The following is an 18,048-nucleotide window of genomic DNA, read 5'->3' as shown; positions in this document are numbered from 1 at the left end:
TCGACTTTGGCAAAATAAGAGTCCATATATGTTTTGAGCTATTATTGTTGAGAATAAATCATTAAGCCTTATGTTATGAAGATTGGCCGAATCATTAGTCCCAGTACCTCTCTACCAATTTGTCAATATTTGTATATATATTTTTAAATCTAAAAATCCATTACCTTCACAAGTTCGAGTTTGAACGATACCCCTTATCATCATTACTACAACCAGCAAAAATCACTTATCAGTCAGCTTCATAAGAAGTCTCAAGTCTAATTGTTTTACTTCTCTTAGGCTCAACCTTAACTTCATCTTCCTTTAAGATAACTTCTGACTATTTGAAAATAAACCTAGGGGATCAACAACACATTTCTAATGAGGTACAGGTTTAAGAATAACATGTTCAAAGAACTCATCATCCCTAGATTATGTAATAGTATTCACAACAAAGTCAGAAAAATCACACCAAAAGTATGAAAAATCAGAACACACAACCAAAAATCTATATGTAGAAGTATACTCAGCATACCTTATATGAAGACACAATCACCATTTTTGGTTTCTATCTAGTTCTTCTAGGAAGAGGAATGACAATCTTAGTCAAACACCCCCACACTTTGACATATTCATAAGAAGGTCATCTACCTTTCCATAAATCATATGGAGTTTCATCTGATCCTTAAGGGTACTATATTCAGGATATACTAGTTAAGAGGACTTCCTCCTCCCACAAGACCGCAGGTAATCCTGAACTAATCAACATGGTAATTATGATCTCCTTAAGGATACAATTAATATGTTCAAGGCTTCTAATTGGTTATCATCTTCAAGTTTATACATCTTAAGGCTTCTAAGGCATCATCCTTATCCCTAAGCAATTATACAAGATAGTACCTCGTACAATCATCTATGGAAGTTATAAACCATCTTTTACCATAGTGGTTTTGGGTTGAACTCATGTCAACTAGGCCTAACTGAATTAATTCTAAGGGATTAGAATTACTATGAACATTTGTGCTAAAAGATTTTATAGCATATTCATTTCACCTTTGTGTTCAAGATCCAAACTAAATTTGGGTACGAAGCCTATGCTAGGCAGTTTATACATTGACTTATAATTTTACGGTTCCAAGTCTACCATGCAAAACATTCAAAGACACACAAAATAAAGCACAAGAATCAACTATGTTCACTTCATCAGATTTTCCTTCAAACTTATATAGACCCTAAGTCCTATAACTGTTTCCTAACAAATCAATACCCTTAGTTATAACAAGTTTTCCACATTTAATTAAGATCTTCAATCTTTTACCATCTTCAAGAGAACAAGATACAATATTATTTCATATGCTCGGAACATGAAAACTCCATTCAGTGTGAGAATATTATAGATATGAACTTATGCTCGACATTTCCCTTTTATGCAACCTCTGTCGCAGATGAGTTACTCATATAGAGTTTCTCGACATCCCTTATCCTCTGATAAGAGGTGAACAGGTCTCTGTTTCAACAAACATACTTAGTGGCTCCAGAATCCACCCACCAGTCTCTCACATTGGTTATTAAAATAACTTCCGACATCATGTCAATGAACTCTTTCTAATTTGTTTCAACTAAATTAGCATTAACTTTTTACTTATTAAGGTTTTATGTTGTCTACACTTTACTTCCGTATGGCCAGGAATTTTACAAACATAACAATCACCTTTAATTAAAGTAATGCCGGATTCAGTTTTACGAAACATACCTTTCTTATGAAGACTACGCTTAGAGTTGTGTTTGATGTTCTCGCCTTTGTCAGCTTTGGAAGACTTGTGTTCATCCACATGCGCCTGGTAGACATGTTCCTTTTCAATTTCATGTCACAATCTTCGTTTATACTCTGACCACGGACACGGTAATTTCCCAATCACCTAATACACCACATCTCACAAACCTTAATTCCGAAACGGAAGATAAAATATGAGTTTTGAAGATAATATCTAGATTTACAAACTTCGTTTGAACCACCATATCAAAAAACTCATGATTACCCCATAAAAAAATACTTTAGTTAACAACAAAAGTTTGCCCGTCAGAATTTTTCAGGAACATTTGTCTGTTTTGTAAAATATCAAAAAAATACTTTTACAACTCCAAAAAATCTGAAATTTTACGTGTGTAACTATCAGGATGTCTACTACGTTGTGTCAAAAGGGTTCATCGAAATTACTTCTAGGTCAAGAGATAATCTCGAAACTCTACATCCGACCAAAAAAATTGTTTTTGTTTTTCACTCCACAATTAACATCCATGATTCACAAACCAACCAACCATTTTCGATTATTACAAATTATAATGTCTTAAGATTGTTGGGTGCAATAATTAAAATAAATAAAAAATCAAATAAGCAAAAGTTATTGATACTTATCTCCTTTATAATGGAATTGATCGGTTGACGAAACGAACGAGCTTCTCATATATCCACAACAGCAACAAGGCAAAACTTTGGAAAAACAGAGTGAGTCACGTGTTCAACACGTTGCGCTTAAGACATTAGCGCCCGGCTACACTCAAGAGTGATGCTATATCCCTCACAGGACGGATATCTCCAGGATAAAACACCCTACTACACCTACTACTAGCATATGTAGTAGATGCTCAACTTGAGCTTGGCAACTCCGAAAAAACCGTTAAGGAAAATCCCGAACTCTTAAGAAACGCTATAAAATATTTTCCATTAAGGGTCCCTCTAAAATATAGAGCAACCCCTTTCCCATAAATTTTACAAAAGTAGTGAATTTCTTTATATAATGGAATAAAACAATTTAAGAAGTGGAAACTCCACAATGTGGAACTAATAAGTTTATATAGTTTCTTAAAACTACTAAAAATTGGAAACTCCACAATGTGGGACTAAAAAATTTCATTCACAAAAGAAAACAATAAATTATAATTTTTTACTAAAACTTTAAAAAATTATTTTTTTATTAATCGTTTTCCAACACTTACGACAACCAATGAATTAATTAGTTAAAAAATACAATTAGTTTTATTAAATTAATCAATTAAGCAACCATTTTGTTATCTTCTATATATGCCATAGTCAAGATTCAACAGCCCCTCACTTTTTTTCCAACCAACCAAAGCATAATAATCTCTTTCTCATTAGAATCCTCTCTTTCTAATGGAGAATTCTTTAGGTTTGAACCCCAATATTGGAAAATCAGATCTTTATGCAGCAAGAGGAATACAATTTCATGTAGAGTGAAAAACAATTACAAGTCCTTAAGCATCGAAAGAGAAGCTAATTTGTATGAAGTACTTTCACTTGATGCAAGCAAGAATGTTTGTCATGAGGATATAAAGAAAGCTTATAGAAGAATGGCTCTACAATATCATCCTGATATTTGTCCTGACCCTTCCACAAAACAAGAATCAACTCAAAGATTTGTCGAGCTTCATAAAGCGTACCAGACACTTTCTGATCCGGTTTTGCGTTATAATTATGATTATGAACTTGGTTGACTGGTTGGTACTTTCCGTGATTCAGCAGTTATGCACACGTCAAAATTTCCAAAAGAGGTTTGGGAAAATCAACTCTCTGGTCTTCAAAGAAGGTCTCGGATTCGAATGCAAAGGAAACAAAATTAAGAATTGACAAATGTGATATCAAGACTCTAACTATTCATCTTTAACGTAATTATGAAGCTTGCAACACACCAGGGATCTATGGCTACGTAACAAGAGCAACAAGAAGAAGTGGATTAATGGAATTCTTTTGTTGAATAAAAACTTAGCTTCTAATAATGTTTTTATATTTTAAATGAATAGCAATTATTTTATCAACGTTGTCATGATTGAGCAAAATTCAACAAAATCAAAACAAAGTGAGGAACCTTCTAATCAAACAAAGTACAATTGAATAGAGTTTAATAATTAATTAGTGGACATTATTTAACTCACTTATCCTCTTTAATCAAAAGTCCTGATCGTTCCCTCAACAATGAGGTCAAGTCTAGTCAAGATCCAACCAATGTATAGTTTTGAAAATTGAAACAACTTTAAATGCTTTATGCTTCTTTAGGATTTGCATGTCCTTGCTGACTGCACATGATCTAATTCATTCCCTCTAAACTCTAATATTTTTTTTAGCCATTTAGTAATGTGATTAAGCACTTCAGTGGTTTAGTGGGACAGAATAATGGGTGAAAATTTTAATTTTTCAAGCACCTCTCGCTCTCGAATCCTGGATCCGCTAGCCGTTTAAATAGACAATTGGTGCAATGGGCAATGGGCAACTAAGCGTTGTAGCATGATGACCTTTAAATGAGGTAGTTTGGCTAGTCGATTCTGTCCAACGTCGCTTCCAAATTTCATTCTTTTTTTCTTATCTTTTGTCTTTCTATCATCTTTTTCTTGTTTTTTATCGATAATTATTATGCATCATCAATGAGACCACTTGCTCATTAGCAGCGATGTTGCGTGGTTTCTACTGTTCATATTTTGCTCTTCAAGCCTGTGTTCTACCCTGCAAGTTATCCATCTGCCTAACTTGTATTGTGTGCATTAAAAAGGGGTTGCAACCAAGAATCATCAACTTCAGGGCAGAACTAAACAAGGTCTTGGCATAGGTCATCAAATCCGTATAACACAAAATAATTTTCCAATGGGAAAGTAGAGCCGCTAATGATACAAAACATTCACATTTTAGATCAAGTCGTCAAACCACACCTCAAGAAAGTTTCACAGAAAATAATTTGGATTTTCTTGGTGAGCTACTCTATTACAAAAGCATTCAAAAAGCAGAAACCATTTGCAAAAGACTTTTCTGACATACAAAAAAAAAAAAAAGAAGCAGGAGGATTTCGTTATCATGAAATGGAGAACTTGAAAAGAGTTAGGTTCACCAAACATCCACTACATGCGACGTGAAGTCTTTAAAAAATCTGCCTACGCGCACTCTTAAATTACAGGGAAAATGACCGAAACTTCATGTCAGGCCATTTTATTTTTAACATGATAAACTATAGATTATTAAATCATGACATTCACCTGGAGGAATTAACCATTCCGGGGATCAAGGACTTGGGGATCGGCTCAACGCCGTGTTAAGTTCCTGTCAATATTCATTTCTCAATTTCCTTAGTTTTTCTTTTTCTCTCTTCTTCTTTTCATTCAATTTCCTCTCATCATTTTTCTTCTTCTCTTCCTCTTTTTTCTTCTTAATCCTTTCTTGTTCTTTCTTCTTCCTTGCTTTCTCCATTTCTGCTTTCATTATTTTCTCTTCTTTCTCTTCTCTCTTCCTCATCTCCCTCTCCCTTTCCTTTTGCTCTTCTTTCTTCCTTTGCTTGTCTTTTCTTTTCTTCTCCTTCTTCTTCTCCTTTATTTCAGCACTGGTGTACACTCTTTTTATTTTGAAACACATTATTATTTCAACCTTAATTTCTATAGCTCTAGGTAACTATTGGTGCATGAAACAAATGGTACCGAGGGAGAGTGAAAACACTGACAAGTAGTAGTAAGTGGATGCAATAATTCTCTAGCTATATATCATGTTGGTCGTAATTTTGTTGTTTTCGGCCGTCCATCTCGCTGCGAGCCTCGGAATCATCTAAGCCGGCCAACCGACCCTTGCCGTCTGTCGGGCAACTTAAGCTTGTTAGTGGACCTGCGTGAATGCTATTATGTGTTGTGATCATGATCATTGATTTAGAAAAAAACATCCCATCCTTGGTAATTAATTATATACATGAAACAGGATATCTTGTAGTTCCGCGACGTCTTCTTGATATATATTTTTTTGAAGATGTCATCTTGATGTATTTTTTTTTTGTTTGAAAATGACTTCTTGATATGATATGTATTTTGCTGGCCTAATTTCAGCTCACATATCATTTTGTTCTAAACATGCCAGAAACATTAGCTGATCCTGAATTAGAAGCTAATACAGTATCTAACTGAGTTTGTGACTCATTGAATTCTGCAAGCGAACCAGTACTTAACGTGGGTAGACCTAGTCACCTAGAGACAAAGTCGGATAGGAGCAAGTGTGGTCACTCACTGTATTTACTAACCGGCTCCCTGAACCCTTGTCTCAATTTCTTTTAGTTACATTCGAGTTTTTAAACTTGTGTAATATTTCTTGACATACTGTTAGACGTACTGTTTCTTCATACATCTGTGACAATCGCGTGTTATTTGCAGGCTGTCAGCAGTATTAAATGTTATCAAAAAAAAAAGAGTAATGAAGTCCAGATCGCAGGATTGCATGTTAAGGAATGAACCTTGGAACGGATATTCTCATACATATAATCCTCTAATTTATTACGGCAACATATTTAGTACAGAAATAGACTTGTGGATTTGATCGCACTATGCAAAGACTAAAGCCTAAAGCTGCATAAACTTAGCAAATAAACGCCACTTGGTACATGAAGAGACAAATTAGCATATGGTTCTCAGGGCAACCTCAACTGTTCTTTTATTGCTTAATCCCTAAGCTCAAGAGAGATGATTAAACAACTCCATAATCCAAATTCGCTGTATATTGATTTTACATAATAATGCCAACAATCTCAACAACATTTGACTAGTTGCTTGACTAAATAACATAAATTTATAGCCGGCTTAAGCAACTTGTGTTTTTTTATGTTCTAATCACATTGTAATCATCGAACCAAAACAAAACCAAGGTATTTCAGAGAATTTTCTTCATTTCTAATCATTCTCTAGTCAATGGCTGGTGAAAATATACAAAACATCCTCATTAAGACGGCAAAACGTGTGTTGAGCTTTGGATTAACTGGTGTTATGTTTCTGTCAGCCTTCATACCGATGAATTCGAGTTTAATTTGTCAACCTTCAAACCTCATCCCGCGTTCTTTCGCTGTAAGAAGTTAAAAATCCTATAAGTATGTATAGCCGTATAGGAAGTAAGCTTATTTATACACACAACCATTTCTCTGCACAATCAAAACAAATTCTCAAATATAAGAACATATACTGCTCCATTATACTGATCATGGCTTTCTCACTAGGTTCTAGCGGTCTTATAGGTTCTAAACTAGCATTAAGAAGTAATTCCTTTAAGCGTCAAAAGTCCTTCAAGATGATTTCATGCAGAGTTGCTAGCAAAGCCGGCAGCGGGGGTAAAAATTTGTACAAGGTTCTTTCTCTTAGTAATGAAAATGTAAGTGGTATTGATATAAAGAGAGCTTACAGAACTATGGCACTTCAGTACCACCCAGATGTTTGTCCCCCTTCAAGGAAAGATGAGTCGTCTCGGGTTTTCGTTGAGCTTCACAAGGCGTATAAGATTCTTTCAGATCCTATTTCACGCAGGAAATATGATCTTGAGTTGGGTTTGAACAAATACGATCAAAGAATGAGATACAATACCGATGAAGGTGGATATGATGGTAGTGGAATTTCATGAGATAAGTGGATAGAACAGCTTTACGAGTTGAAGAAAAGGTCACAGCATCGTATGTCCAGGAATCAGGGGGTGTCACGCAAGTGCTAATACAAAGCTAATTATCCAAAACACTAATTATTCTTTCACTTACATTTTGATGTGTTGGTTTATTTAGTCTATTCCACAGTATTTGTGTGTTTGATATTCTCATGTAATGGTGTTTGTTCTCTATTTGGTGTACACAAATTCTTTTCAAATACAAAAAATAGATTTTACGTCAAGTTGTTGGTACTCATGAGCTGGGACTATTATACAGGAGAATTCTCAGAATAAATGTTAAACCCGGCAGATGGTCACCATTTATTATTCCGTAGGTGATAACCATATTGATTGTCTGCAAGTAGAAATTCTTCTGTTCCGCACCAAAACACTCATATCAACACCATAATAAGTTTTAGCCGCCTCCATAAAATTGGACCAAATACCCATACAAGCTTCGAAATCTCTCATTTTCTGATCTCCCAACTCAAATCTAATAGGTGCCACCCACATTCGGGCATGACATCATTCCAGCCGGCCAGCGGTCACACGCAACTATCACAGAATCAGAAAATAACCCATCCACTCAGAGATAATAACATCAACTTTCTCAGATAATGTAATACCTTCCACAGAACCCTCAATGAGGTCGACTACATCTTGAAGATGGTTAGCTTTATAACAAGTTCATGTGCATTTTCAGATGCATCCGAACGTTGAAAAATGAGAACTAGCTAACATCAGTGCCTACAAATGCTTTGACAAACAGTTCCTCTCCCTAAACCAAACTTTCATGTTACCAACTGGTATATGAATGGTTTTGACACTCCAATGCTGTGACAGATAACATTGCAGACATATTTAACAAAATTTAAGACTTCATCTTCATCAGTTAATCGTGATACAAAAGAAACTCCCAGCATTTATAAGACTTTACAAAAAATTTCATATCATTGTTAAATGGAAATTAAGAAGAGAAAACACTGGTCACAGAAATAGCTGAAACTACTGTCACGCATTACTTGATGTTTACTGCAAACAAGTATGTGTATATTCAAGGTGATAAATGTGGTAGGGAAATAAGTAAAGAAAAAAAACCAATAAACAGAACCAAAACTAGAGAACGAAGTAATGAATTATTGTCTCAGCTATAAAGAATAATAAGTAAAACTAAGTATGGAGAAAACTGAGAATAAAATCTCCAGAGATAAAAGAACAAATCTGCAGGACAAAAAGATTACTAAGCCTAGCAAACGAAATTGATTTCCTCAGCAGTTTACACTTAGATAAGTTTGAGTTTTGTAACACATGAATTAAATGCAGTAGAAAAAAAGTAAAGCCAGTGTGTCCGCCAGTTCATACTTGTAACCCACAAAGATAGATGACAAACAGCCAATAATCAGTTTGGGAAGAACAGAGAAACTATCATGAGCCAGCTTAGCAAATACACCATGAACTCATCTTCAATGTTACCTCAAGCTTCAGCAACTACAGCCAATATTTTTGCATATATTCTGTTGCATGGGACAGTCAAAACAAGAACTTCAGCTGCCAAACATAACAATGAAATGCATTAGTAAAGAATAGATGCCTCTTTAGTGAAATGATAGAACGTTTAGGTTCTACACCCACGACCTGAAGTTGTCTCTATCAACTATCTAGCAATTAAATGAAATAGCAGAATTATAAATCAGCCAGACCGGAAGGGGGGGAAAATAGTAAAAACTGATGTTTATGTAAAGCAAGTAGAAATTGTCAGAAAATTAAAGAATAGAAAACAAATAGCTAGTAAATGTGACAAATATAAGAATGAGGTAAGAAGTTGTGAAACAAGTCTGAAGTGCATGACAAACATAACTTCCTGTTCTATTTTTGTTTTGGTTTTTTAATAAGAAAATAGAATTCTATCATTGAAAGACTACAAAGCTAAATCCTGATGTAACTAGGGAGGAATTTAGTTTGTCCATTCTTCATTATAATGAATACTTGGCTACGTAATCAGTCACACTATACAGCTCGATGTGCATACGAGCATTTCCATAGTTCACAACTAATAAGCAAATGCAAACTAATCTAAAATAAATTTTCTATGAAAGACTATCACTCTCCAACTTTCTATTCACCTCCATCAATAAGTTATCACTAAACCCTACTCATGAGAAGCATAAATACACACTAAAACCAATAACAACCCCACATTCGGGTACACTGGGCATGAGAAACAAATGATACTATTGTCTCGGGTCCTTTTATATTTTCTAATGAATCTGATGAAAAATATCTAAGCAACTCTCTTTGCAGTCATGTATACTTGACTAGGAGGGGAAATAACATTTATGTGCTTTCTAACTGCAAGCCTACAAACATGACCAGAGAAAGATGTGGTTTTCAAATCAAAGAACAGAAGATTGATAACCTTGCCCCAAGTTCATTGAATTTTCTTTTGGATATAATAAATATCAATATCTGAGTAGCTCTCTTTGCAGTTAAGAATACTTGATTAAGGGAAACGGCAGAAACGAAAAGACTAATCAAGATTATAATATTGAGCATTTATATGTTTTTATAGCTGCAAGCCTGCGTGCATAATCAGAGAAAGGAGTGCTTCTCAAATTAGAGAACAGAAGGAGCTACAATAAGCACGAAAGCAATAACAGTGAAAAGAATGTGGGTGTATTTAATTACCTCCTCTCCTCGCTGGCCCCTTCAAACGTCACTAAATCAATTCTTTTTCTTCTTAGGTTTAGGATCGCCAACTCCATATGTTGCGAGTCTTTGTTTAGAGGGTTTAACTTCTTGCTGCCTAATTTTTCTCTTCCTCTTCTTAGAGAGTTCACCCGCATCTCCATTTACTTTCTCCTCTTGGCCTATCTTTTCTTCCTTGGCAACTGGTTCCACAGTTCTCGACCCCTTGAAGCCATGATTCTTAGGACGCTTCCCACGTTTGGATAAAGCTTCTTGTTCCATTAACTTATTTTTAATTTTCAGTTGGTTCCTCAATTTCTTTGGTACCTTCCATTCAACTTCAGTATAAGGCGCAATCTTTTTCAGAGGTACATACTGATTCAACTCTTTGTTGTCCATATTAATGATCTCCTTAGCACTCAATCCGAATCTTAGAGGTGGAACTTGTGCATACTTGAATCGTGTCTTAAGGTCTCCAATTGTATCTTCATAATCCAACTTATAGTACTCATTCAGGTCTTTGTCAAGGGCAAGCTTCTCCCGCAAAGAAAGTTTACGTTTCCTCTTTCTTTTACCTTCTTCTGGCTTCTCTTCCTCTTCCAGATCGCTCTCGTTGTCGCCAGCATCATCATCATCACCATGCTCCTCACCATCGTCGTCCTCCTCATCATCATCATGCTCCTCATCCTCAAAATCTTCTACACCTGCCTTAGATTTTAAAACTCTTTCCCTGACTGCTGCAAAACCATCACCAGTTCCACACACATCCCAATCTTTCGGTAGCCCAAGCAATTCATCTTCTTTATCAAAATCAGGCTTCTCAATATCGCCGTCTTCATCCTCCTCTTCGTTCCCAAAATCTTCATCTTCAGCATTATAGTAATCATCATTAAAGGTTTCCTTCATCTTCTTATCATGTTCCTCTGGATCGAAATCATCTTCTAAATCATCCAAATCAAGTGCACAAGCTTCACCCTCAGTCAAACCACCAATAGCCCGTATCTTGTCAAGTTTCTCCATAATCTCTTTCTTCTTTAAATTCTTCAAATGCTTCAATTCCTCTCTATTCCTTTTATTAGCTTCAGCCATTCTATCCTCCCTACGCTTCCTTTGCTCTTCTCTGCGATTCACCTTCTTCCTAACTGCGCCGTCAATAACCCTCGAATGACCCAAAATCCTATCCCCAGTACCTTCTTCATACCGGAAATTGAAGCTCCTCTCAAAATCCAGTTGATCCCACACCTCCTCATCATCCTCCGAAAGAACTTCCAAATCATCAATTTGTGGTCTCTTTCCCTTATCCTTATCCTTATCCACCCACATTTTCTTCACAATAAAATTCTTCAAGAACTTCTCATTCTCATCTAAACCCTCGTCGTTCCCAAAATAATCATCACATTTCTTCTTAATCTCCTCATTCTCACCATCCTCCTCCTCTTCCCCCCTCTTCTTCACCTTAAGTAAATCCTCATCATCATCATCATCAAACTCCCGCTCCGCAACATCCAGAAATTTCTTCCTACGCTCTTCTTGCTCCTGATTATAACTCTTCCCACCTGGCCTCACTCTAGTATCATCATCTTCATCCTCAGCCCCATCTTCCAACAATTTCTCAGCAATCACATCTTTCAAATACTTCGGCTTCGATTTCTTCTCCTTTTTATCATCCTCCTCTTCACTCTCCTCATCTTCGGATTCAAAGAGTTTGGCATCTTTCTGTTTAATAATTGGATCTTGATTCTTAACCTTAACAAGACCGTCCATTAACTTCTTTATATCATCATCATCATCAAACTCTTCAGGTTCACTTTCTGAAGATTCACTCTCAGAATCTACTATTTCATTCCTCTCTAACTCTTCTAGTCTGTGTAAATCTTTTCTTTTTTCATTATATTCATGTCTCGCTTTATACTTTTGATCGACATTCAATTTGGAAATTTCATCTGTATCATCGTCACTCTCGAACAATTTCAACGCTGCCATTTTTCTAACGAGAAAACCTTAAAATCAATAAACAGAATCTCAGAATTTATACAAATAGACATCAAAAGAAGAATTGAATCAATAATAAAACTAGACTAAAGCTAACTACAGGAATTTTTGGGGAAAAATTAAGAGAAAAAAAAAACTTGCTCAATAAACGAAAATCAAAAAAAGAAAAAAGAGCAGAAAATCAAATACCTGTCGGTTGTGGCGTTCAGAGAAAGACAGACGGTGAAGATGTGAAGGTTGATGGGCAAAAGGTGGTGCTTCTGCGGCTTCCGATTGAGAGAGAGAGAGAGAGAGAGAGAGAGAGAGGAGGTAGGGGATTTACAGCGAAATGGGAAAAGACGAAGATGAGGAAGGGTTTAAGCCCTTTTAGGGTTGTGTGTTTCTAGGGTTCAAACGGGCCTGGTCCTGGGCCTGGTCCTGTCCACCATGCTTAGTAAATCTGAGTCCGTGAAAAATTTCAGGCTTGGGTAATGGATGGGGCTGCGAGTGATGCAGCAGGTCATTCTGGTGTTTGCACTTTGCAGCGTTCTACGTGCATGGTCGCTTTTTGGCAGCTTTTCCGAAATATCTAAAAACGGTATGGTATAGAGAACTGTGAGGCTCACTTGGTTTGTTCTTAAATGGAATCTTCTTGCCAACAAGGCAACAAATAAAAAGCTGTCACGTATGAACAAAAACATGGATAAAATGATCTTGTTAGACCTGTTTGGCCAGCAACAGGCTTCGCGCGCCCACAGGTAGTTTCAAACTCCTAGCAGGCCTCCTATCAATCAAATTCATTTAACATAGCAGTATAGCACCATTAGTACCTACCATGGATATTTCTTTAGCGGGAGACCTGTAAGATGCCACTGAATTATCAAGACTCTTACTGAAAAAAGCTAAAAAAATGGACACAAGTCGCACAACAGAATTTTCAAATGATTGAAAGCTAGCTAGTTTAATAATCAGTAATTTCTTCGAAAAATAACTATTAAACCAAATAGTGTTGTTAAGATAAATGCTATGACAAATGCTATGACAAACAATTTATCTTCTTAAATCAAAATTCTGTTACAAAAGGGTATCGAATCCCCACCATGATCCTCAATGTTGAAGAAAACTAAGAAGTCCTAGACTTTTTAGAAGATCGTTTCTCCGGAGCCACGATGTATGATTCAGGATCAATATTCTCCCTAGCCTTCTGCTTCTTTAACTCCTTTGATTTTCTCTGAACATAGTAAAACCAAACATAAGTAGGAGAAAACACAAAGAAACGTTTAGTTATCATGAAAATCATGTACAAAAAACTAGGTGGCAATGCATCAACCATCAAAAGTTGGATTACAGATCTAACAGTACAATGTGAAATTCAACCAACTTTCACTGCAGTTAAAAAGTCCTAATGCGATTCAAATGAAATGATCTTTGTGTGCAGTTGATTCTACATGGTAAATAGAGATCATTCACACCCTCATTAGATAAACCACATACTGGATTTTTTAATCATGTGCCTTAAAGGAAAAGGCACGCAACAAAAATTGGGGTCTAGTTACCCTCTTTAATAATAATCTAAACATTTCAATAGTGCTACACAATTAGAATCGTTTGAACAAAACTTAACGTTGTCAAACAGTAGCGCAAATACCTTTAAGTTCATTGTAGTAGCAGCCAGGTCATCCTTGTCTTGGTCTCTAGTGGACTCCTGCTTGGTGGTTTCCTGAACGCCATAAACATAAGTAAATAACGAGAAAACAAATTACTACTCAACATACAGGTAAAATACAGTTATCAAGAGCAGGAAAACAAGATAATCGAAAAGAACTTTATGAGACAAACAAACCTTAGGAGGAATAAATGCTTCCTCTCTTTTCTTTTTGCTTTCAGCTGATTTTTCTGCCTGCTTCTCCAGCTTATCTTGCCATTTCTTTTGCGACTTTTTATTCTCACTTAAGAAATATTCACCACTTTCTAGTTCCATATCAATCTGAAATATGTATTGGAGAAAGTTCCAAAGTTAGAGACACTGATAAGTATCCAAGATTCATTGGTGGAAAATGGGGTCAACTTGCAGACAACATAAGTGCCGATGAGTAATAACTATAATCACAAATTTTCAAACCTTGCTTGGCTCTTGAGGAGGAGGGTACGGTGTATACGGTTTCTTCTCCTTGCTCTTTGCTTTCTTTTGCTTCACATTTTTCCTGGAGAAACAAGCCAGCACAACTATATTAATATATTTCTAAACATGTGATGTTCCTGAAAAATAATGATTGTGACAGACTGATATTGAATACTTTTTAAATTTAGGAAGGAATCTATCCCAGCTTTCGTGCTTTAGTTCAGGAACTTTTTCGAGTTCCCTTCTCATCATGAGGGTCTGCATTTTTCAAACAAAAACAGATTGTCAAGTTAAATTAAGGTGTAATATGTTATAATGAGATGAGACTAAATTTCAGTAATAGAAACATCTTTTTTCCCAGATTACCCTGATATGGTATATTGGATGCAATTTATTTTGTATACAGTCCTCCACGATCCTCCTAACTTGCTTCAACCCCTTGAAGGAACCCATAGCGGAAACTGTGTTTCCCTGACCATGTCAAAAATACAGGAAAAGTTTAAAACTTCTGTGATTTGCAATTGATCTTTTTGGCCCATATTAAGCACAGGTAAAAAAAAAGAATCAGGTGAATGATCTAGAAGCCTGGGTTAACATACCTGGATTAGAACATAGCACCCTGTCAAAATCTCAATAGCCTGCAACAGTGAAAGTATAGTCATTACATAATAGAGAACCATAATTAAACCATATCTCACATTATTAGCTATATCCATCATACATATTTGTATCTAAAAAACTTTGAACACCTTTAAAGTAGAAGAATTGGGTCCCAAAAGATGTTGTCTCCTTTTAACAAATCGTTCCTGCAGCGACAGCAACATAATACAATGAGGATCGAGTACGTAGCAAAGAGCAATTAAAGATTGACCCAACACCATCAAACATGTAATATGTTCTTAGATCTCACAATACGCCCATCAAAAAGTGATCACAAAATAACCCTCTTTCAGATAATTTCTTGACACGCATTAGGGACACAGAGGTTAGCTCAAGATACACATTAATAACGTCCATGAAAATCTAAAATTATTCAAATAACAACAGTTTCCCTACCTTGTTCCGGACGAGGCCTCCAATTTTTATAATGTCGCATTGCATCTCATCATCCAGTATCTTGATGGCCTAAAATTAGAAACAGACTGTGAATAACTAAGATCTGTCCCAGACTACCCATGACACAATTCAAAGTGTACAATTTTGATAGCACAATCCATGTGCTAATACCTTGCAGTACACTAATTCAAAGAACATTCCTGGATATTACAACTCAAATATAACAAGATGATGAGCACATACAAGTAAGATGGGGAATAAGGAAAAAATGAAGGAGATAAAAACAGAAAATTCACCTGAGGTGCAGGGACACTTCTTGATAAGAGCTTTATGAGGTCCCTAGCTTTAACGATAATATATGGATCTCTAGTCTTACGGGTTGTCGAAACAGTCATGGACCCCTCAACCTGAGCAGCAATACATACACAATTAATTATCAACTAAGTACATTTATGCTAAAGAATAGCCAGCACTAGTTAAAGAACATCAGAAAAAGAATAAATGAAAATTTCCAAACTCTGAATAAACTAGTTAGGTCCAGTTTTTTGTCTCATTTCAAAGTATTACTGTCAAAACAACTTTAGCTTGCACAATCTGTAATTCATTAAAGAGAGAAAGAGAGATAGCATGCTTTGTGTATACACCAATACACATCTACCCTATCCACTGACACATAGTGTTTCTTATATACACACAAATGCGCACAAATAAATCAGCTTTGACAGAACACGCATGCTTATAAACAAGCTAGCCATACATTTAGATGTTAGAGCAATAAGATTTTTGATTCCACTACATTGCATAAATTAGATTCTCTAAGAAAGTTATAAATCTCGAAACTTAGAGGGTTCAACTACACTCACCAAATTGAGATCGCAAGATATATCAAATTGTTTCAATGCACCTTTCACTGAAGGCCAAGCATCTTGCAAATACTTTTCTGAAACAAAATACACAAAACCAACAAATACAATTGAATAACAACAACCAAAGAAAAAGTCCAGATAGCGATGATGAAGTGATTCTGAGTGACTGAGACTGACCTCTGTAAACAGGGAACAAAGTGGAGAAGGAGCTAACTTCAAGCATTCCTCTTTCATTCCAAGTAGGATCAAACTTATCAATCTTCCAATGATCAATACCATCATGATCCCATGGCTTTGGTTTATCGTGTTTTCCCTTATACTTTGTCCTCACTTCTCCTTCCATACCATGGTCGGCAACTGAGTTTGATTCTTCTTCCATACTTAAGCACACCTAATCAAATAAACCTAAAATACATAAAGAATCTAATCTCAGAAATAAAATTTCATTCAGCGAAATTTCAGAAAACCAAACCCCAAACCTAAATTACATATTCTGATAAACAGAAATCGAAAAATTAATCCAGAAAAAAATGCAGAAAATTAAGTACCTATTGAGTGCGGCGCTGAGAGAGAGAGGCGGGGGAGATATGAAGGTTGATGGGGAAGTTGTGGTGGTGCTTCCACGAATCTGATTCCGAGAGAGAGGTGGGGGTTTACAGTGAAGGGGAGAAGGCGGAGAAGATGAGGGTTTAGCCTTTTAGGGTTGTGTTTGTGATTTTTGATGGTGTTGGATTCTACAAATAAGGGTATTTGTGTCTTCTGAAGGAAAATGAAGTTAGGCCGCAAAAGAGGGAGGATAATTTCGTACTTTTGACTCATCTAGGGCTTTCGCATTTGGAGCCCATCAGGGACAGCACTGGACTCAAAATACTGACCTCGATCAGTCGAACTGAATCCGACATCAGTTTTGTTACTCGGCTCTCTATTAGGCTAAGTCTTATGGAGTGCTAATCTAGCACAACCACCTGAGTTTTATGGGAGTGCTAATCTAGCATGCTAGTCGCTGAAACAAAACAGCGCCAAGCGTTGAACCATTCAGCGTTTTCACTTTTCGCTGAACTAATTAGTGCTTGACCAGTCAACTCGGTCAAAGCAATGAACCATTCAGCGCCAGATAAATCGATGTAAACTAACAGAAGCTCGATCTTCTTCCTTCTTCCCCGTTTTATTTCATCCTCACCTAAAGGTTCCGAAAATGCATGTAATAGAGAAAGAGTTCCAGAGATTTCTTCTCAAATAGCACCGTGGGTTTGAACATCAACACAATTGGAATCATTTGAGATTGGTTTGGAGCGAATCCGTCCACGAAATCGATTTGGGTAAGATTTTGAAATTTAGGTTTTCTTTTCTTTTTTTTTTCGATGATCATGATTTTTTGATGAAATTGATATGTTTAGATGATTGGTATTTGTTATTTAGATGATTTAGATGATATGTTTAATATTGTATGATTTAATTTGAATTTTTGTGATAAAATTTTTTTGGGGATTAATTTGATTATTTGTGATGAAGATGAATGATAATTTGTATGATTCGTTTACATGATTATGATGAAAATGATACTTGTAGTATTTTTGATGAAGCTAAATTTGTAAGAATTTGTATCAAATTTACATGATTATAATGAAAATGATAAAATGTGGTTGATTCTTTTTTTTCTTTTGTTATTGATTGTAGTATGAATATGGAAGAACATTTAGATGCTTTGGATATAGTATCAGCAAAGGAAGATAGGCATGTATCTAATAATTTGATTGATAGTCCGACTATAAACTTTAGAGGCATTTTTAATGAGGTTGAAACGTTATACAAAATTGTAGTGAAAGATAATCCGATAGCACGACGAGACTGTGATAATTGTGGGTTTTCTTCTGTCTTTGAGTTTAATTTTGTCAATGCGAATAGAGGTTTAGTTGAACCCATAGCTT

The 18,048-nt window shown here is 35.8% G+C and overlaps 3 protein-coding genes across 4 annotated transcripts; 1 reads left to right on the top strand and 2 right to left on the bottom strand.

Moving 5' to 3' along the window:
- The first annotated feature begins 6,925 nt into the window (after positions 1-6,925).
- Positions 6,926-7,656, top strand: LOC113325832 (chaperone protein DnaJ-like). Its single transcript, XM_026573699.1, has one exon. The coding sequence runs from the start codon at positions 6,989-6,991 to the stop codon at positions 7,400-7,402; it is 414 nt and encodes a 137-aa protein (XP_026429484.1). The 5' UTR covers positions 6,926-6,988; the 3' UTR covers positions 7,403-7,656.
- Positions 7,657-8,521: 865 nt separating this feature from the next.
- LOC113325877 (protein KRI1 homolog) lies at positions 8,522-12,436 on the bottom strand. Its single transcript, XM_026573741.1, has 3 exons — positions 12,287-12,436; positions 10,106-12,092; positions 8,522-8,968 (listed from the first exon to the last, which is right to left on the bottom strand). Exon 2 carries the CDS (start codon positions 12,086-12,088, stop codon positions 10,142-10,144), a length of 1,947 nt encoding a protein of 648 aa, XP_026429526.1. The 5' UTR covers positions 12,089-12,092; positions 12,287-12,436; the 3' UTR covers positions 8,522-8,968; positions 10,106-10,141.
- A 561-nt stretch (positions 12,437-12,997) lies between these two features.
- LOC113325813 (KRR1 small subunit processome component homolog) lies at positions 12,998-16,841 on the bottom strand. Of its 2 annotated transcripts, none has more exons than XM_026573682.1 (13): positions 16,669-16,841; positions 16,298-16,525; positions 16,118-16,194; positions 15,551-15,661; positions 15,255-15,323; positions 14,948-15,004; positions 14,798-14,836; positions 14,565-14,669; positions 14,374-14,456; positions 14,199-14,280; positions 13,920-14,063; positions 13,725-13,796; positions 12,998-13,307 (listed from the first exon to the last, which is right to left on the bottom strand). In XM_026573682.1, exons 2-13 carry the CDS (start codon positions 16,497-16,499, stop codon positions 13,200-13,202), a joined length of 1,149 nt encoding a protein of 382 aa, XP_026429467.1. In that variant the 5' UTR covers positions 16,500-16,525; positions 16,669-16,841; the 3' UTR covers positions 12,998-13,199. The 2 variants fall into 2 exon arrangements, with proteins under 2 accessions (XP_026429467.1, XP_026429468.1); XM_026573683.1 differs by having other exon boundaries at positions 16,298-16,511.
- Positions 16,842-18,048: the final 1,207 nt, after the last annotated feature.

This window comes from Papaver somniferum, unplaced genomic scaffold (assembly GCF_003573695.1).
Source record: "Papaver somniferum cultivar HN1 unplaced genomic scaffold, ASM357369v1 unplaced-scaffold_0, whole genome shotgun sequence".
In the NCBI taxonomy this organism is placed as follows: Eukaryota; Viridiplantae; Streptophyta; class Magnoliopsida; order Ranunculales; family Papaveraceae; genus Papaver; species Papaver somniferum.
Note: the sequence above shows the minus strand (reverse complement) of the source record. Positions and strands in the feature narration are given on the sequence as shown.